General features: G+C 34.2%; 1 protein-coding gene across 4 annotated transcripts; it reads left to right on the top strand.

Annotated features, from left to right (window-relative positions):
* Window positions 1-671: 671 nt before the first annotated feature.
* LOC132702788 (histone-lysine N-methyltransferase NSD2) lies at window positions 672-19,806 on the top strand. 4 transcript variants are annotated; one of them, XM_060671570.1, is made up of 16 exons: window positions 672-801; window positions 1,078-3,829; window positions 3,890-3,997; window positions 4,057-4,199; window positions 6,282-6,839; window positions 9,474-9,969; window positions 10,374-10,528; window positions 11,126-11,440; window positions 12,700-12,852; window positions 13,297-13,630; window positions 13,685-13,871; window positions 16,062-16,357; window positions 16,422-16,489; window positions 16,557-16,893; window positions 18,017-18,174; window positions 19,470-19,806. In XM_060671570.1, the coding sequence occupies exons 2-16, from the start codon at window positions 1,189-1,191 to the stop codon at window positions 19,620-19,622; spliced, it is 6,102 nt and encodes a 2,033-aa protein (XP_060527553.1). In that variant the 5' UTR covers window positions 672-801; window positions 1,078-1,188; the 3' UTR covers window positions 19,623-19,806. The 4 variants fall into 4 exon arrangements, with proteins under 4 accessions (XP_060527553.1, XP_060527552.1, XP_060527554.1 ...); XM_060671569.1 differs by having other exon boundaries at window positions 699-805; XM_060671571.1 differs by lacking the exon at window positions 672-801 and having other exon boundaries at window positions 3,504-3,543; window positions 3,647-3,829; window positions 19,470-19,798.
* The last annotated feature ends 30 nt before the right edge of the window (window positions 19,807-19,836 follow it).

Genomic DNA, 19,836 nt, shown 5'->3' with positions numbered 1-19,836 from the left:
GTGGTAGTTTTCCAAAAAATTACATTCGAAATTTTAGAAAATGAGTTTTACGATTTACATATTGTTTAATTTGGCGCCTTTTTTAGTATTGTCTTCTTTTTATTACGTTGGCCACTTGGCAAAATAAAAACTAGACTTATGGCTACGCTTCATAGTTACGAAGTGGGATCCTGCAATATTTAAATTTTACAAAATAACTGGTAAGTTAGAATCATTAGAGTTATTCCGATTCTACTGTTTGACAACTTTGACATTTAAGAGCTCATTCTCTCATTCACAAAACTTGTTCCAAAATATGTATTACGATCTGTCAGATATCAGTTTCGTATTCGCCATGGTTAACATGTTCCCTTTGCCTATAAAACCACAACTTTCTGTTGTGGTAGTAAATTGGCTATAAGGCGGATAATTCAGTTTAATAGAAAATAGAAGAATTAAAATATGGTCTTACAAATATAATTTATGTCTATGGTCATAGATAAGTTAGGACTTTTTGTATCCATTTTTAGATTTAACGTATTTTTTTGAGTTTTTAAAAACTACGTTACTTCTAAATTAATTTTAATCTTTTTGCATTTTATAATAATTTTTATAGAACTTAAGTTTACTGTTATAATTCTTCGTTTTTTATTTATATACTATAGTTTTAAAATGGCGGGAAAACCATGGAATTCCTAACCAAATCTAATGTCATTCTAAACGAGACATCATCTCGGAAAACTGAGGCTGTTTGAATTTAATGCACAGTGGTTGCTTATGCACTAATTTATATTTATTTTGGAAGAAATTGCGAATTCGAGGGTAGGTAAGTTTGTTTCTTAGTGTTTTCATTGATTCATTACTTACCCGTATGGTGGTTTCCATTGCATAGCGCAGCATTGTTTTGGTTAATAATCTGGGTTGCGTCCAAGAATATTGAATAGTGTTTAAAATTTGCTTTTTGGTTTAATAGTTGTAATATTGTTGGTTAATGATGGCAAACTACACGACAGGATTGAAAAAATTTACGTAGTGCATGAAAGCCTACTGGAACATCTTTAATGGTATAACAATTATTTATGGTATCTCTTGTTCCAGGGTGTAACATAGCAAGGATGAGTTAAAAGTGAATAAATGTGATTTACACATACTAAACTAAAAATAAGTGTAAAAATACAAGCAAAAAAAGATTTAAAGGTGTTGGATCTTATGTGTTCACCCAGGAAGAGCCGGAGACTTGCAATTAGGAACTGTGAACATGAGAACACAATTTTTATGGACGAAATTTTTGATTATAGTGTCCCCTCTGACCCGGATAATGATACTAACTTTATATGTGAATTATTCCCTGAATTGAAAGATGTAAATAGCAAATCATCAAATGTCAAATCTTATTGCAACAAACGTAAAGTTCATGGTACTTTTTTCAATGAAACATTTGGATTGCCGGACACTCCTATATTTTCAAACAAACCAATTAAAAGAGAAATAATTTCAGAAACTAGCCAGTTAGATGCATATATAACCAATCCAAGTGAGCTGTCTGTTTTAGATTTAACTTACATTGATCAGCCTTGGCTGGTAGCCAACCCAGAAGTAATAACCCACCATCCTAGCTTAGATGTTTTGATACCTTTTGAAGAAATCAGAGTAAAGCAATCTGCTATAATGCATAAATTTGGGAGAAATCGTCGTCATAGTGCAGATTCTGTTGATGCTAGAGAAGAACACAATTGTGTTTTTACTTGCACTCCATTTAAATGCAGAACAAGTAACATTTCAGTCATTAGCACTATCAGCTTAACAAAGAACGAGAACAAAACAGGTATATCTGCACTTACTAGTAGTTTGGAAAAAATTCTCACAGACGCTATTAAATCAGAAAGCAACATAGATAAAATTGATATGAAAATTAAGGTCATAACCTCTCCTATACCTAAAACAGAGACATTTTCAAAATTAGAAGTGTTTGACGACAATTACATTGAATTATCTCCTACATGTCAAGTGGAACCTCCTGACTACAAAATGAATGTTAAGCCCAAAACTAAACAAAATTTCTCTAGAGCTACAAACACTTCCAGAATCTTAAGATCACACTCCCAAGAGAGCAAAAAAGGTTGTGCAGAAACTCAAACTAGTACTCGAAAATATCAATCTAAAGCTCAACCTGCAAGTTTGATGTCTGAACTGCTTCAGCCGAGCTCTTTCATGCAAGGAAACAAAAACATGTTGCATTTGAGCAGGCAAAGTTCTTTAGCAGCCAGTGAAGGAAAATTTAAACAAGATTTGGGAAACCCTGGCCATAGATCTTCAGACAGGTCCTTCAATACTCAGGATACAAGCCAATTGCTTAGTGTTTGGGATAATTCAGTGTCTGAGAATAAATTTCCTTCAAAAAGGACAAAATCAAAAAAGGCACGTAGCTTGTTGGATATTGTTGATAGAAATGCAAATTTTAGTAGATCTCTTAGATTAGCTGGTCAATGTTCTACATCAGCATCAATGGATACTTATCTCTTAAAAGAAAATAGTTTCTCGCGCAGACCGTGCCATAATGTAGAGCTGCTTCAAAAAGACATAAAGCCAAAAACATCCACTCCATTTTTGGAAACATCTCTTTCCAGGGTAGAGGTAATTTACAATCATACAAAGGAAGGTGCAAGTGATGTTAGCAGCTTACCAGTAAATCAGATGGAATATGCAGACAAAAATAGAGGATTTCCGAATAAATTGGTTGCCAATTCATTTATTTCAATAGACCAGACTAGTACTTTGACTAAAAAAAGAGCAAAAAATATCGAGCCCTGCTCAAACCCCAAATTTGTTAATAGACAGGAAAGCACAACAAACAATTTGGATTCATGTAACATCAAATTGCAAAATACAGGGCCCTTGCGAAGATCTTTTCGTTCTCCGAAGTATCCTAATAAGGAAATTGATTTTGTTATGAGATCTTCTAATAAAACAACTTTCAATAACTTGGAGGTACAGACTGAAAGTAACTCAAGTGAGACAATGCATGTTTCCGCATATTCAGTGGAAACTGAAAACCTAAAGTTGAAGCCAATGGGGAAGCATGTGTTGTCTGCCAGACAGCCTTTGCCTGCAATGAATTGTCGATTTGATGGGAAGGAGTATTCCGAACTAAAGGCTACATTAACTCAGAGACCTAAGAGATTAAAAAGTCGCTCTAGGAGGAAGAACTGTCAACATTCAGAAATTGAGTTTGAAAAACACATTGAGAACACTGCTGTGATTAACAACGGTAATGCGGAGTCATCTGATTATGAATTTGCAACACTGATGGAAAAGAAAAAGCATGTGAAAAAGAATCAAAGGTTAAATGATTCTGTGCTTTCCCATAGTTCTCCAACGGTAGTCTCCAAACAAACTGATCCTGATATTATTAGTAATTCCAAGGACCTCAATGTCCTTAGTAATCAAACTCTGAAAAACATCAAAGATCAAATTGTTTCAGCTAAGTTTACCACTGGTGGACCGGTCTTGATTGCAAAAGCGAATTTAAAAAAGGAAGAGACAAACCTTCGTGAAAACGGGATTGTGAGTCAAATTAAAATAGTGATAAGTCCTATAGACATGCAAGATACTAACCGTAAAAGATTAGCTACAAAGAGTTGTATAAAGTTAAAGACTCATATTGCAGAGACTGTTGTTAAAGAAGAGGTATCCACACCAAAAGAAGATGTGATAGTATTACATACAACTGGAACAGATGGATCAAGTGGATCTTCATCTAATGATTTGAGCAGTTTATCTCTTAAAGGACAGACAATAACTCATAGGGGAACTTCAATAAAACGCTGTTCAAGTCCAGACTTTGTGAAAGGTGCAAAAGAGTTGTTGCTTTATACATTGGTTTTGATTGTTAATTGATTCATTTTCGCAGATCACAAGTACAAGAATGGATCGCTTGTGTGGGCACAATTGGGAAAGTATCCGTATTGGCCGGCATTAATTTGCAAAGATCCTGTCATGCGTGTATACCAAATGGGAGGTATTAGAAGCAGTTTTTGGTTGCACAATAAGGTATCATTCGAATTTTACTTATTGTAGGGACTGAAAATACACCGGGAAAGACACGCTACCATATAAGATTCTTTAATGATAGCGGTAGACGTGCATGGATTCCGCAGTCGCACCTTCTGCCTTATAGAAACAGCAATGACTTGGATTCACTTGTTCATGGAGCAAAGCGGGTAACTAAAATAATTCAAGGACCTAGAATTGTTTCTGGCCAAGAAATTATACTCTTAATTTTTTTAATAAACATTTTATGAATATTCAGATATACACTGCATCCACTGGGAAGTATAATATAACAGAGTATTATAATATATGATAGAATAACTGTGGCTAATGCAAATTTTGAAAATTTGAAATTATATTTATGGTTACAATATCTTCAATAAATTTAATTTTTGTTTTTATTTGATTTTTTGACCTATACTAATAATAATCGAAATTAAAAACAATTGAACAACAACAAAACCACTAAACATTATTAATGCAAAGAATCCTCTAAATAAAATTAACAAACAAAAATTAACAGTTAACCTGCACAGTGAGTGGATCATTTCAAAGAAAAACTTAATTTTATTCCATCTTTCAAACTAAGTGGTAAGTGGTAGACTTAAACATCGCGATCTCAGTAGATAGGAGATATGATGAGAATCACTAAATTAGGACAAAGCTAGTCAAAAATCAAAAAATATTTTCTTTGCTATTTTGTCACTTAGACTTTCTGATTTGACGTTTTGTCTCGACTATCATCATTAAATTTATTTCTTCTACTCTTTATTTTAAAATACCCAATTATATACTGATCCGGCACGGGCAGTATTACTTTAAGGCGGTTTGTTAAACACTGTCGCGAGTCACTTCAGGCGTTTCCAGTATTTTAGTCGCGAGTTTGGTAGCGGTCGGATATTTCGGCAGTATTTTGATGTTTGTCAGTTATGATGGTCACGTCGCACGTCACTTAGTGAATGTGTTCGTGCTTTTTACAAAAATGCACCCAAAAACAAATGAAATTTAATTTTGCTTTCATTTTGCTACAATATTTAACCTTTGGTTTTGAAACATAACAGCTAAATGTTTATCCAAAATTTTAAATAATGTTTTATTGGACCTATTATTCAGGATTCCAAATTACGTTTAGGCAGGTTTTGTCTGTTCCTATGAAATACCTCAATGATCATTCGTTAACAACAGGTACACACTAATCTTGTTGGACAAACGCTATAATGTAATATTGATAAAACAAAAATTTCTAGTGAAGACTTTTTAGATTTATGGTTTCAATAATGTATAATATATATAGATATATATATATATATATATATATATATATATATATATATATATATATATATATATATTCTCACGTATTGATTCACGGATGGAAAAATGTGATGACACTATATTCCGGGATATCATCCGTTCGCTCGTTGAACTCCGACTGGAATCCTGCATCCGACTGGAATCCTGCAAATCTTGCATCCGACTGGAATCCTGCAGACGTTTCGCCAAAATCTCACTTGGCATCTTCAATGCTCGCGCTCCGAAAACACTTCGAACACTGGATTCCAGTCGGATGCAGGATTCCAGTCGGAGTTCAACGAGCGAACGGATGATATCCCGGAATATAGTGTCATCATATATATATATATATATATATATATATATATATATATATATATATATATTAAAAATCGAATCCAATCCTGTAAGAAAATAACTCCAGAAAAAAAAAATCGTCAATTTTGGGTTTTCTATAAATATCTCCCCTAACTACTGAAAATTTAAAAAGTTTAAACCTAAATGACACATTGTTAGGTACTTTGGCCCAATTTATCTTCCTATCCCCCTGTAGTTTACGAGATCCCAAAAGTGGGGGTCCAACTGAATTACTCTGTCTACATCAGATAATTATATAGACTGTTACATTAAAAAATTAAAAAAAAATAAATATTGTATTTTAGAATAGAGTGACGCAGTTTTTAATTCTGAAAAACTATGGCATGTAATTGTATTCCTCCAAATGGGATGGATGGCTTTACTCTTGACCATATTTGATATTTTTTGTTCCACCCTGTGTAATATTGAACAAAGTAGTCTTCTGCATGAACTTTTGCAATCACTATTTTTTTATATTACGAATAGTTAAAAACATACAATTTTGTGCGAACTTAGTACACCACACTGTATATTCGCTTTCCTGTCGCACCGTGCAGTCATGTACCCCTAATAGCTAAATTCTTTTTTTTTTTTTTCACTAGGCTGAAAGCATTAAGTTCCGCATAAGACCTAACCACCTGCACAAGTGGAAAATCGCAATCGACCAAATTGAATTCTACAAAAACAAAACTTTTCGACAAGTGCATTCCTTTCTGGTAAACTCCTCAGCCAAAAAAAAACAAATGAAACAATTGTTAGAAAAAGGAACCGACACGAAAGTTGACTTTCCGCAAACTCCAGATAAGCATTTAGACATCAAATTTAAGATAGACGAAAGATCGGCTACGGAAGAACCTGTTGAAAACCGGGACGTACGTGTTTCTGTGAGTACCGATCGCAGTGTTGGCAACGTACAAGATCTTTCAGCGCAGCACGCCGATGCAGGCGAGGCGGAAATGCCGCCAGGAAAGTTCATCGAAGAAGCGCCAATTAAGAATGAAGGAAGGAAGAGTGTTTTGATCAATGTAAAATCTGAAAACTCCGATTTAGGTCTTAAAAACAGAGCCGTAAGGTCCGAAGATCCCAACAAGTACTCGTTTGAGTACCAGACAGATCTTCACAGGAAGAATAATTTATTTAATGGTCTAACAAAAGTCAAGGTAAGGCCGCTATACGAGACATTTGCAAAAAAATAAAAATCTGTGTGCTGTGGCCGTATTATATTAATAGTAAATTATGTATGACAAGGTGGTGGAATATTTTTTAAAACACATTGCCATAAAGTGTGCATACAAATTCTCCTTTAACTGAAATTATTGGATTAAAACTTTTATGTAAAAAAGTTGAAATATTCAACATGGCTTACATTTTACATGGAACATGGTTTTTCATATATTTGTAATAAAACCACTATATATTCATTTATTCATTCATTATTCAAAATGCCTTTATTGGCAATTTCCAGGACATATCACATGGTAGATAAAAACACTTCGTGGCGGCATCCAGATCTAACCACCCTTAACATCACATCATTAATAATTAAAATTTTAATTTTATTTTTTAGTCTTTATAATATGAATATTTTTTTGGTAGAGTATATTGTCTGATAAAAATTGGGAAGTTCTTACGATCAAACCCTTCTTCTTTTTGGAAACCATCATTCCTTATCCCAAAATAACAATTATAATTATTCCCAACCTAAATGTGATCAGGATTAGATAACAATCTGTGTGTATGAACCATATGACTATATAAGTTATAAGGCTATAAATACGATTGAACCTCGGACGGTTATGAGATTTTTGCCCATGAGAGAGACACCCTACGTTTCGCTACCATTTTTGTCGATATCCACACACATAACTCGTTTTTTCGTCTAAACTTTAATGATATTTGTGGATGTACTGCGGAAAAAGTGGAATCGCCAAAGTGAAAACTGGTTCATCTGCCACTGGCATATTAATTTATAATTATTGATTATTGCTTGGTACACCCCAGTTGCTTCAGCAATCGATATTTTTACTAACTGGAGAGAATGCACTACTGAATTTAGTTTGTCATTTATTTGCTATTTCTAATAATTCATGGTTGCATATTCATTGATTGTTGTTATCTGGTATTGCATAAGGAAACGGTGTTTTTTGCTAATTTTTCATTATCTATGACACTATACTAATTATGTGGATATTATCTGCCAATTTTTGGGGATTCTCATTAGAGACAGCATTTTCTTTCTCACTTGACACACCCAACACAATCTCTGACTTAACTTTTATATATTATAGTTTTTTTTTTGGTTACCGAAAATCAATTCAATGGTTTTCAAGTGACTGAGCAGAAATGAAGGTTTGATTTACCTAAGTGGTAACTAATGTACTACAAATGTGTAAGAGTTTCCTACAAGCGCAAAATATTAACATGTTGGACAAAAATGAACCTGCTTCCATTAAATGTATAAAAAATGTAACTTCATGTATATACAGACCACTCTCGTAAAGCAAAGATATTTTTTATAATAAGCGAAAACAATTTTTTTCCAATATTGAAACTGAGTCAATAGTATTTACGGCTGGTGATTTTAATATTAAAATATCACAGCCCGATATATACAAAAATTTTGTTTTCTCTTTTAAATTTTTTAAATTTCAAGTTCACAGTTTTTAGTAATACACTAATATTTTCACCAATCTTGATAACTATTGCATTGATCTTGTCCCTCCAACAACTTCATCTGCCAAATGGTTTGCACAAAGGAGAATAAAATTCAATTCTTGAAAAGTTTAAGTGAAAGGGATTGGGGATATATTTCGCTGAAAAATATATTTTATCGGTTGCTTTTTCAGAACGAACACGCTTACGAAAATGAAAAGAAAGTGCCAATATCAATACTGTGATGACAGAATGTAAAAAAGTTGAACATATTGCTGGTATTACCATTTATTCAAAACAATCTATAATCTAAATCGCGCGAAACTGTTTGAGACACAGAGATCGTCCCAATAGTGCGCATCGTACGGATTGATGCGCGACGAAAAACCGACAGAACGGGGAACGCCCCGCTGCGGGATTTGGGCGTTCCGGTATTCAACTTGGCACGCCGTTACCAAAAAGCAAACATGGATAATTCGATTGTTCGGTGAAAAAAAAAGCTTTTGTATTCAAAATTATCTCAGTACCTTAATAAAACCCAGAGGGACAATGGGGAAAGAGAAATTAACCCAAAAATAGGTGTTTATATTGTCAGATTAAAGAAAAAATTACTGCCTTTGTGTTATCTTTCACGCAATAATGCACTTGTCTTAGTTTTCTTACATTCGATATTATGATTAATAATAACAAAAGCAACAGCAGCTGTTCTAACGGAATAGAACGGCAGATACCCGTGGAACCCGCCTATAATAGATACGCACCTTTAGTTGAAAATATACTTGCTCCATGTTCTTCTTGCTGTTAATTCTAATTAATATTGCTTTTCTCTGTGCCCTATTTGATAAGCTAGTTGTGTTAATTTATTTAATTAATTAATTTTTTTTTATTTATATGATTACTTCGTTTTGCAGGGATTACACTTTCCCCATGTTTATGTAAAATTTGTAGGTAATTGACCTTTGCCATTTCGATAATTTAATTTTTTTCATTACTCTTACTTTCATAATGTATTATAACTATTGCCACATTAAACTAATTCATAGTTTACGAATCATGTCTTGGAGTATATTTAATAAGATTGTCTAGGTATACCTATGAATTGTGAATGAGTAATTTATTGTTCTCTTTCTTGATTCTGTTAGGTATGCAATTATTGTTTAAAAGAGGGGGCGATTTACAAATGCAAAGGCCAGTGTCGGGAATATTTCCACAACGCGTGCGCTGCCAAGGTGACGGAACCCCGGCCTCAGAGGGGAAGGAAACGGAAGATTTATGATGAATCTCAGGGCAACATTAAACCATCTCGGGTGATAAACACGATGCCTCATAAAAGAATTACTCGTGATCAAGTCGAAATAGTCACTGTAAAATCCAGAGTGCGTATAGCTTCGCCGAAGAAGACCGTGCCGTCGAATTTCGACGAAATGAGCTTAGGTGACCGAATTGATTACCAGATGAAGGCAATGATGAGCCCTTTTGAAAACCAAGTAATGTATATGGATTCTTCAACTGATTCTAGCTCGGAGGAGGGTTCAGTACAAGTGCCATTGAATATAAACTTTCAAACTAGGACTCCTCGAAAGACAAATGAACTGCCTAATATGTTTGATCATGACAGAGACGATAGTAATGTGGCTGGTAAGTTATTTTAGAATAGTCATTAATTTTAGTTTCCATAAATAAAAACAAGCTCTGGAGATGTTCCCTAGGAAGATGCTTTTTTATTTTAAATCCGCTTAATGCCCGAAAATTTTGCACTTGGGGCTGAAAATAATTTATATATAATGGACAAAGTTTGCTGATCACTGGAAATCAAAAAAATAAAACCAAAAAACATTAGGCACTTGCAATTGCAACAAATTCATTTTAAACGTTTTGTATTAAGGTTTGCATTTTGGAAAACTCTCTCATACAAAAATACCTTAAGAAAACACCAACACAAAATAAAAATTAGGTGCCTGGTGGTTAAATAATTAGTGTTAATTGCTTATGAATTAAGTTGCACATAATTTGTGTTGTAATCCTTCCGTTTGTGAACGTAGATCCAAGTATCCTTTCGGAAGAAATTGACCCGAAGACTAAACGAATTAAGCATGTAACTGCCGATTCGGTTATTGAAGATGTCGATGCATCCATGTTCAAATGTGGATTTTGCAAAGCAAACCGAGATCCGCCGTGTTTTATCTGCGGACTGGAGGTAAGCTAATGTAAATGGCTTTTGTAAACCGGGCATTATTATTCCTTACACGAAGACCCTACAAGACCAGCATAAGAAAGATAAGTCAGAGAGAGACGAAGTTTACAAAATAAATACTGACAAGAAAACATAACCAAAATACGTCAAAATACAGAAATACGAACAGATTAAGGTCTTGGTTAGTTTACAATATATAGTTTTTAAATAAGAGTAATTATGTAATGTTAACTCAACTAGTATTAAAAATATTGAGCTTGAGATACGCATACTAAATTAATATACTAATCGTATTGTTAGCAAGTACAGAAAGGGTATTTATTCTTCCTTTCGTTCCTTAATTTTCCTTGTTTTTTATTTATTTACTTAAGGAATACAAAAGCAAACAAAAAAAATATAAAAAAGATAGCATGATAGCGCTTATTAATTTGTCATTCTGTTTATTGGCTTGGGCACGGTTTATCAGTGCAGAGTAGATTTGTTAATTTGTTATGAATATTTTAACCAACAGCTAATATCAGCGACTAATAAATCGCACCTAAAGCCGACACTGTCTTCCCGACTAATACGCATTGGTAACCCGAAATTCGTGCTTGGTAGACCTCAAAACGGGGAATCACTCGCCGTCAGAAGTGCACACTCCATCGATGTGGAAAGTATTACCACACCCGCTGCTTAAAAATGTGGCCGCAGACGCAATGGTCGTTTAGCAAGTGGTCTCGCGACCAGAAGAACGAAGATTCATTCACATGTCCCGCCCACATTTGCCACACTTGCTTCTCTGAAGAGCTAGGTGGTGGTTGCTCGTCCCGCTTTCCCGTCGATAAGTTAGCGCGCTGCCTGAGATGTCCGGCAGCGTTTCACACGAGCAGTTTCTGCATTCCGGCCGGTACGGAGATTGTGGGCGGCAACCAGGTAAAATTATTAACTGTTATCTCGAGACGATGTCCGCCACCTGGCCCTGTCACTTCATTTAAAGAGAGTCAACACTCTCAACACACTTTGTTATGAATGAACAATAAAATGCAACACACATTTAGCGGTTAACTTAGAGACCTGTAAGATTAAACTAATGTCAATCTTTTTCTAAATTTAATCCAACGAAAGGACAGTAAGATGATAAAATAAAATGCTCTTTTTATATATTTATCGTAGAATGTTAATTAATGATATAACCATAATTTATTCTCAAGAAAGGGAGGTGAAAAAATAAAATGCTATTTTTTATTTATTTATTAATGCTTTTTAATTTCTATTAAGGAAATGTCATAAAATAAAATTTTGTTTCTATATATGTTATTTATTTTTTATCCAACTAAAGAATATCAAAGTAAAAGCTAATTTCATTTAATTCCAATAAAAACTTTACAGTGACTGAACCTGAAGTAAAATCAGAATTACTGTCATCATCAACATTAATCAGAATTGGGAGTATGTGTTCCTTTCCTATAAAATAAATGTCCTCTTTCATATGAAGTGAAGAAACCTCATCTTCTGTATGCCTGATGCAGTTTCTGGATTTACAGTGCTTAATACTCCTGTTATAATTTATATTTCGGTGCTTACTAATTTCTACAAGAATAACAGATTTAAATAATTTAAATAATTATCTCATAAAAAAACCTTAAATATTTCGCACTGCTTTTGTAAACTAAAATCAGAAAATATGTTTTTCTTCTATTGCGACTCATTCTTGAAGGTCCCAAATAGCAATTATTCGGCGATATTTTGTCAATATTGTTTTTACTATTCACTGATTCTTTGCCATTGAGGTGTCAATAATAAATATTATTGCTGCAATATTCCACATAATAAATTCTAAATTGTAAAAACAGATTTGCGTTTGTTTTTTTAATTAATAACGTTTCTTGTTTAAATCATATACACAATATGCTACACCAGACTATGTTACACAAGGTCATTTTATAAAATGTAGCAAATGTCTCTTTCTCCTTCCACAACAATGTTACTTTGTCGGCTGCCTTTAATAATCCGCCCAAACTGTGAGATTCTCCATCTTGTTCGGTATATTGCTCATTCTGAATCTTCTAAATGCTAGGTTCATGTTACATTGATCTTTGAGAAGGTCTTAAAATGTATGTAAAATTGCTCTTGCTCATTAAAATAAGAGTAAATGTTTTGTGTAAGTTATTCGATTAGAAAATTATTTTTAGATTGTATGTCCAAGACACAGAAACGGGTGTCAGCCTCTCAATACAACATGGTGCTTTATATGCTCTGAAGGCGGAAACTTAGTGTGTTGTGACATGTGTCCTACCAGCGTTCATCCAGAATGTCAACCGATCCACTTTACGGACGACGATAAAGTATTTATTTTATACTATTTTCTTTTAAAATCTTGCAACAAGATTATTTGTTTAACTCTAGTTACTTAAAGGATTTTTTTTCCAGATTCGGGTTAGCCATTTTAGATAACGAGTATACAGCGAAATGTTTCATGCTATATTTGCGGAGTCAAATTTAAAGTATCTACATTAATAAACAATATACTGATTGCTAAAAATTTTCTTGGTTCATAGCTCGCACTTCTAGTGCAACAAAACGATACGGAGACTATTAGAATCAAAAAGAGGGACCAAAAATATTTGTCCCAGAATTTCGTTTTCCGACGTGCTAATATTTTCCATCTCGTTTTAATTCTTTAAAAATCTCGGAGTAACTTTGTTCCACTTAGATATTCCTATTGACCGATGACATACGGTATATGAATGCTAATAATAACCATATCATTTAAATTCGCTCCTTTCTAGTACATCTGCGAAGATTGCGAATCCGGCAGATTTCCCCTCTACGACGAAATTATGTGGGTAAAACTGGGTTCTTACCCATGGTGGCCTGCTCTCATACTTTTTCCGAATGAGGTTCCCGAAAACGTGCGAATCCTCAAGCATCAACGGGGAGACTTTGTCGTCCGCTTTTTTGGCACCTACGACCACTATTGGGTCAGCAAAGCGCGTTCGTTCCTGTTCCAGGAAGGTGACCAGGGCGCAAGCCCAGGACAGGTTATAAGATCCAGGAAGCCGGCATATGAAACGTTCGAGAAAGCAATACAAGACGCCGCCATTGTTTACAAACTAAAAAAAGGTGTCATTCGGCATTATGCATTGACAATAGTAATCATTGCGTGTGTGATTTCAGAGTTCAAACTGCGCAGAGAAGCGGAGGGTATTGGTAGTTTGAAACCGCCTCCATACATAAAGATCAGCAAGAACAAGCCTGTGGGTAACGTCCGTGTATCGGACATGGATTTGAGCAACACCACCGCCTGCGAGTGTGATCCGAATTCGATATATCCTTGTGGCCCGGACAGCTATTGTATTAACAGGTAAGAATAAATTAAACAAGAATTTAGAATAATTAACTGAGAAAACAATCTTTTTGTAACAATAACCTGCTTCTAAAATGTTAACCACTATTATTCAGGAATACATGTAAGAAAGGTCGTTTTTCCCAAGAATTGCAGAGTTCCAGTAATATAAAATACATTACAGTAATATAATAAAATGTAAAATAAAGTTTGTGAAAAAAGTTCTTCATTTGAGAGAGATGTTTTTGCCAAATCAAAATAAAAATTGGGATTGAACACATAGTGTGATATTCCACTTTTCAATATATAGTGGGCGCCAGTGACACACTATAATCTTGCTATTTTATGCTATAACTTTGTTTTATTATTTTGTATTCAAAAATTATGATAGAGATTATTTTGTTATCATTTTAGTTAGAAAAGCTGTTATCATTTTAGATAGAGAAGCTGTTATCAATATCTGACTATTTATTATGCCTAGACGTAATAATTATTTCAGTTAAATATCAGTGATAATGGCAATATGCCTGAAAATAGTAAAGTGATAATTTTATTTTCAAAACATACATACAAATATAAAAAAAATAAATTGTTTTTGCAACCTTAAATAGATACAGAGTATTAATACAACTCTCATATTCTTGGATTAATATCAAAATTTAATATATTTTGTAATTTCAGAAGCACCAAAAAAACCAACTAACGAAAACTATTTATATTGTCTTGCTTTTATCGTTGTCAAATTAATGCAGTGGTGGATAGAACTCTTTTAATATGTACAGAACATCTAAGTTTTTTACTCTATGGGTCATATAAAATATTGACATTTTTATTCGGAGAAAAGTTGTGCCCCATAGACAAAAATGAGTAGCGAAGACAGATTTGGTCTCGGTCACATCCGTATGCTTGTACTTTTTCACCCATCTAAAATGTTCACGTAAATAAACTGATCTAGAAAAATAATCAATTGGATCTTTAACTTTTATTAGAAACTACTTCACTGTATTGTTTGTTTTAAACGCTATTATATATAAATTCCTACTCTTCGACCACTTAGCCAAGTGTAATAAAATATTACCAAAGTCAAGCATTGAAAGCTACCTTCTGGAGGTTTTCATTCTATTATGCGATAAGACAATCTGTATTTGTTGGCGAATTTGTAAAATAACTTATTGACAGAATGAAGTGTATAACCGTTGTTATTGAATGCAATTTGTCTAATCGTCGCCAATTCCTTGTTAAATGTTTTCTTACGCCTCAGCAAATGAAAACAATAATCAATAAATTTGAAGGTTATTCCGAACGAAAAATTCTTTCACCAATTCCACAATTTCTTAAACACATTCCGCCTATGTTCGAAATTTAATACATTGTTAGCACAGACATGGATACAAACGCCAGGGGCAGGTAATGGAAAATATTAGTACAAATAAATTACTGTATAGTATGATATAACAGCAATAGACATAAATTAATAAAACACTTGTGCGGACCTCTTGTTTTGTCATATTTTAATTATTGTAGCTTTGTGTATGAATTCTGCTTAGACAATGAAATCTTTAAATGATAGGGAATTTTTCATAATGCCTTATCGTTGGAGTGCTGTTTCAAAGGAGTTTTGCCCACAACGCTATGAAATATTACAATTGAATGTTACAATTCAATGCCAATTGTTGAACATAAATATGAACGCTTTTATATCTAAATATAAACAAGAGCTATTGTATTTTCAAACTTCGTTCTAAAAACTTTAAGAGTTCAATGGCTTGCATTGCCTTTTTTTAAATTTGTTTTGTACTATGGTGCCACCTACTGGTTCAGGAGAATAACTGATATAAAGGCACATGTTGCCACACCTAATTTGGTTCGACATTGTTTTTTGTAAAACCTAATATTGAAGATAAAGGTTATTATTATTTTGTTATATCCAAAAGTTCTTTCATTTAATTTGGCAATGTATTGCTGAAGATATATTATCTACAAGACCAGTAACGAAAAGTTAATTGTTTGGGTTTTCAGAGTTTAAATAGTTGGCGTTTTTTCATTTTCTTTCATTTTCATTTCCAATTTTAAGTTTATTACAAGTTTTGACTACACCTTTGACTTTTCAATATCATTGTCAGATTTTTATAAGAATTAGTGAAAAGTTAATATTTGCTATCGATTGCCTGTGAGCAAATAACCTACTTTCACTGTTCCATCTCATAGGTTGTTAATGACTGAGTGTGATCCTGACATATGTCCAGCCGCTAGCAGGTGCATGAATCAGTCGTTTGAAAAGCGCGAATATACTCCGCTAGTACCGTATAAAACGCAGGGCAGAGGCTGGGGTCTGAAGTGCTTGAAAGCTATTAAAAAAGGTCAGTTCATCATCGAATATGTGGGCGAGCTGATCGACGGCGAGGAATACCAGAGGAGGATAAAGAAGATGCATGAACAAAAGGAGGAGAACTACTATTTCATGACCATCGATAATGACAGGATAATCGACGCGGGACCAAAAGGTGAGCTGGAGCCATTTGCTGCTAGTGTGTCGCCAACCTTTGCAAACTTTTTTTTTTTGTTAAGGGAACTTGTCCAGGTTTATGAACCATTCATGCAATCCTAACTGCGAGACGCAGAAGTGGACGGTGAAGGTGAGTTTGATTCAACAGCGACTTGACGCGGTGTCACAATGGTGGAGGACCCTTTGCTTATTTCTAGGGTGATACACGGGTGGGGCTGTTCGCGATCCAGGACGTAGATATTGGTTCAGAACTGACCTTCAATTACAACCTGGAGTGCGTGGGCCAAGAGAGAAAACTATGCCAGTGCGGTGCATTGAATTGTAGCGGATTTATTGGGATCAAGGCCAAGCCCGATCCCGTAGCGACCGAAAATAACATTCGGAAGTCTAATAGAAAGAAAACAGAGTCACCAATTCCCGTCTTGCCTGCATGTTTCATTTGCGGCAAGGACAAGTCGGATCTGGCATGTCGGCACAAGAGTTGTGACAAGGCATACCATCTAGATTGTTTGGATTTGACAAATAGGACCGAAGGTAACACATTAATTTTGGTTGGAAGTGACTGTTTTTCCTTTCTCTACTTTATTTTCGACTGTCAATATTTAATTTTAAGAATGTTGATTATGTCCTGAAAAACATTTTCATTTTTAATCTGTTACATTAGTACCATCCACCACCAAAGGCGCATTTTGGATTTGTTGTGATTGTTATGTCTTATCCATTTGTTGTAATGGGCTAACAAACAACAACTAAAATATTATGTAGTACATCAGATGTTTGTTTGATTGGGAAAATAAGTTAAGAGATGATTTCTTCAGCTTCGTTATCTCTTTCGCTATCGCTTTCCCACACCATCCTCGATCAGCTGATAAGTTTATAATCTCTGTTTAGCTTGTAATTCATCAAAATCACGGTCCATCTCCATTTTTTTTTTAAATTTCAAATCACTTTTTAATCCTATATTTAAAAATATAGAAAATTAAAAACTGAGTCCTGAGGGACCCCGCTGTACAGGGTATCCAAAATAAGATTCAATAGGGGGTACTCAGAAACTACAAACGATAGCAAAAGCAGTTAAATAGAAAACTTGCATAGTTTCATCTAGATTTTTTAATTTTTATTTGTTCATTTGGTCTTCTGTTATTCTGTTTTCGAGAAATCTTAAATTTTATGTTAAAAATGACGTTTGTAAACACCAGAAAGCCCCAATTTTTTATAATTTTATCCGATTTGGCATTAAAAATTAAGGTGATTGCTATAATTTGGCTGTTAAGCAGGACAGAACCACCCACGAGTTCGGTCATTCATTTATTACATTTTATACAGACTGTATTCAGAAATCAAAAGATTAGGTCTATATAATTGTTATATTAGAAATGATAAAAATATCGCAGTAACCACAAGAAAATATCAGAAAATATCAGATGCTTCTTCAAGCATGGTATTTTAAAGTATAAGAAGAGGGATAAGGTTTGAAAGATCCTCTAACACAAGCTCTATCTCTCTCTCTCTCTCCCTCCCTTTAGCTTTAAATTACGCCATTGGCCAGTTTGGCAGTAATTCCTAAAAGTAAATAAAAGTTGCACTTCGATGAAATCTTGGTTGGGCAATAAATACAGCAATTTCTGTCGTCTAACGATGGACTTTTCCTTTACAGGCAGCCGATTCATTTGCCCGAGACACAACTGCAACATGTGCGCAAAGCGGACCATGAGGTTCTGCGTAAAATGCATAAATTCTTATTGCCCCTCTCACTCGGACGGTAACGTACGATACGACAAGTTACTGGGTTTCATCTGCAAATTTCATGATCCGGTGAGTACTTTGTTGTAAATAGTTTTCGCCTTCTCCTCTAACCTTGATTAGTTACAGAAAAACGAGGTTTCAGAGCAAAAATGAAAGTGTCTTTGTTTTAAATTAACTGTTAATAAATTGTTGTTCACAATTAATATTATTCCCAGTAAATGGCAGGTGAAATCACTATTCTTACACACAAAAGTGTGATTCCATAATCTAATAAGCCTTCTCTTCCATCTATACATTTTACTAAAATTATAATGAAATGTTTAGAAACCTGTACTAAACCAGAGAACAGGCTGCATTTAGGAGCGGTCATAGTACCACCTGTAGACAATTAAGACTCTAATTATAGACCATTTATTGATTTCCAAAAGGTTTTTTAATACTGTGTAACTCCCTGGAATATTAGCAACACTGCAAGAATGCAGAATCAACCAACTTAATACAACACATATACGCCAGTGCCACTGCAAGGGTCAGACTTCACGAAATACAGCAGTGGAGAGTACTTACGCCAGATAGGATTATATTGTGCAGCCTTTGGTGAGCTAACAGACACAGTTAAGTTTATGCGTCTGAGAAGAAATGTATTCAAGCAATGCATAATGCCTCTCATCATGTATGGTGCAGAAACAGTACACAAATTAAGAGTGGCACAAAGAGAAATGAAAAGAGCTATGCTTGAAATAACGAAAAGAGAGAGAGAATAAGGAACACAGTTATAAAACAACTAAGGTCACCAACATCATACAGTGTATCAAGCAGGCTAAGTGCAGATGGGCGTGAACGACCAATCACTGATGGATAAAAAGAATATTAGAATGTCGAGCGAGAGAGGAAACAAGGTAGACAACCAACTAGATGAAACGATGATATGATCATTGCTACTCAAAACAGAAAAAGGTGAAAAATTTTAGAGGTCTCCACCCAACAGTGGAGCTGGGGAATGATGATGGTGATAAAAAATTACCACGACTTGAAGTTTAGGGTGTAAACGCCAAACTTTCCTTAATGCCAAGATTTAAAAAAACTCGATGTTAAAGTACCAATTTTTTTCATTTGTGTAAATATGTGGTTGACCCTCCTGCTTACTTCAAAAGCCACCTTCGGTCGAGGCGAAAGCTATAGCTTATGCATCTAATATCAAATAGTAAAAGTCAGTATTTTATTTCTCAGTGGTAAGAAATTCTGTATCGAAAAGCTTTATTTAATAATTTTATAAGGAAAAAACATTGATTGATTTATGAATATCTTTATCTTCAGTGGTTCAATTTTCAAATATATATTGAAGAATTTTATTGTGCTTTCAGAAAAAGGTAATATCAGAAGCAGCAACAACCAAGAAGACCCCAAAGTTGCCCAGGACAAAACGCTTCAAAAATTCTCCAAATGATCCTGAAGCACAAGCAAGGCGGGCAGTTTCAAAACTCCCAGAAAAAAATCGGAGAGGAGTGGCCTCATAGTCAATCAAGATAACCGAAAAACTACCAGTGCTAGTAACGCTCAGCAGTTGAAGGGGACTTTTAGTAAATAGCATTTTTAAATTTAAAGATTATATTTTTTTCTTTTTTTTGATATTATATTGTTTGAATTTTTTTTTTACGAATCAAGCCTTTGCTTTGGAAAGGAAATAAAAACCGTTCAGTAATACTTCAAAACTCTTTAATTTTTCTATCA

This window comes from Cylas formicarius, unplaced genomic scaffold (genome assembly GCF_029955315.1).
Source record: "Cylas formicarius isolate icCylForm1 unplaced genomic scaffold, icCylForm1.1 PGA_scaffold_6__28_contigs__length_40554024, whole genome shotgun sequence".
Taxonomy (NCBI): domain Eukaryota; kingdom Metazoa; phylum Arthropoda; class Insecta; order Coleoptera; family Brentidae; genus Cylas; species Cylas formicarius.
Note: the sequence above shows the minus strand (reverse complement) of the source record. Positions and strands in the feature narration are given on the sequence as shown.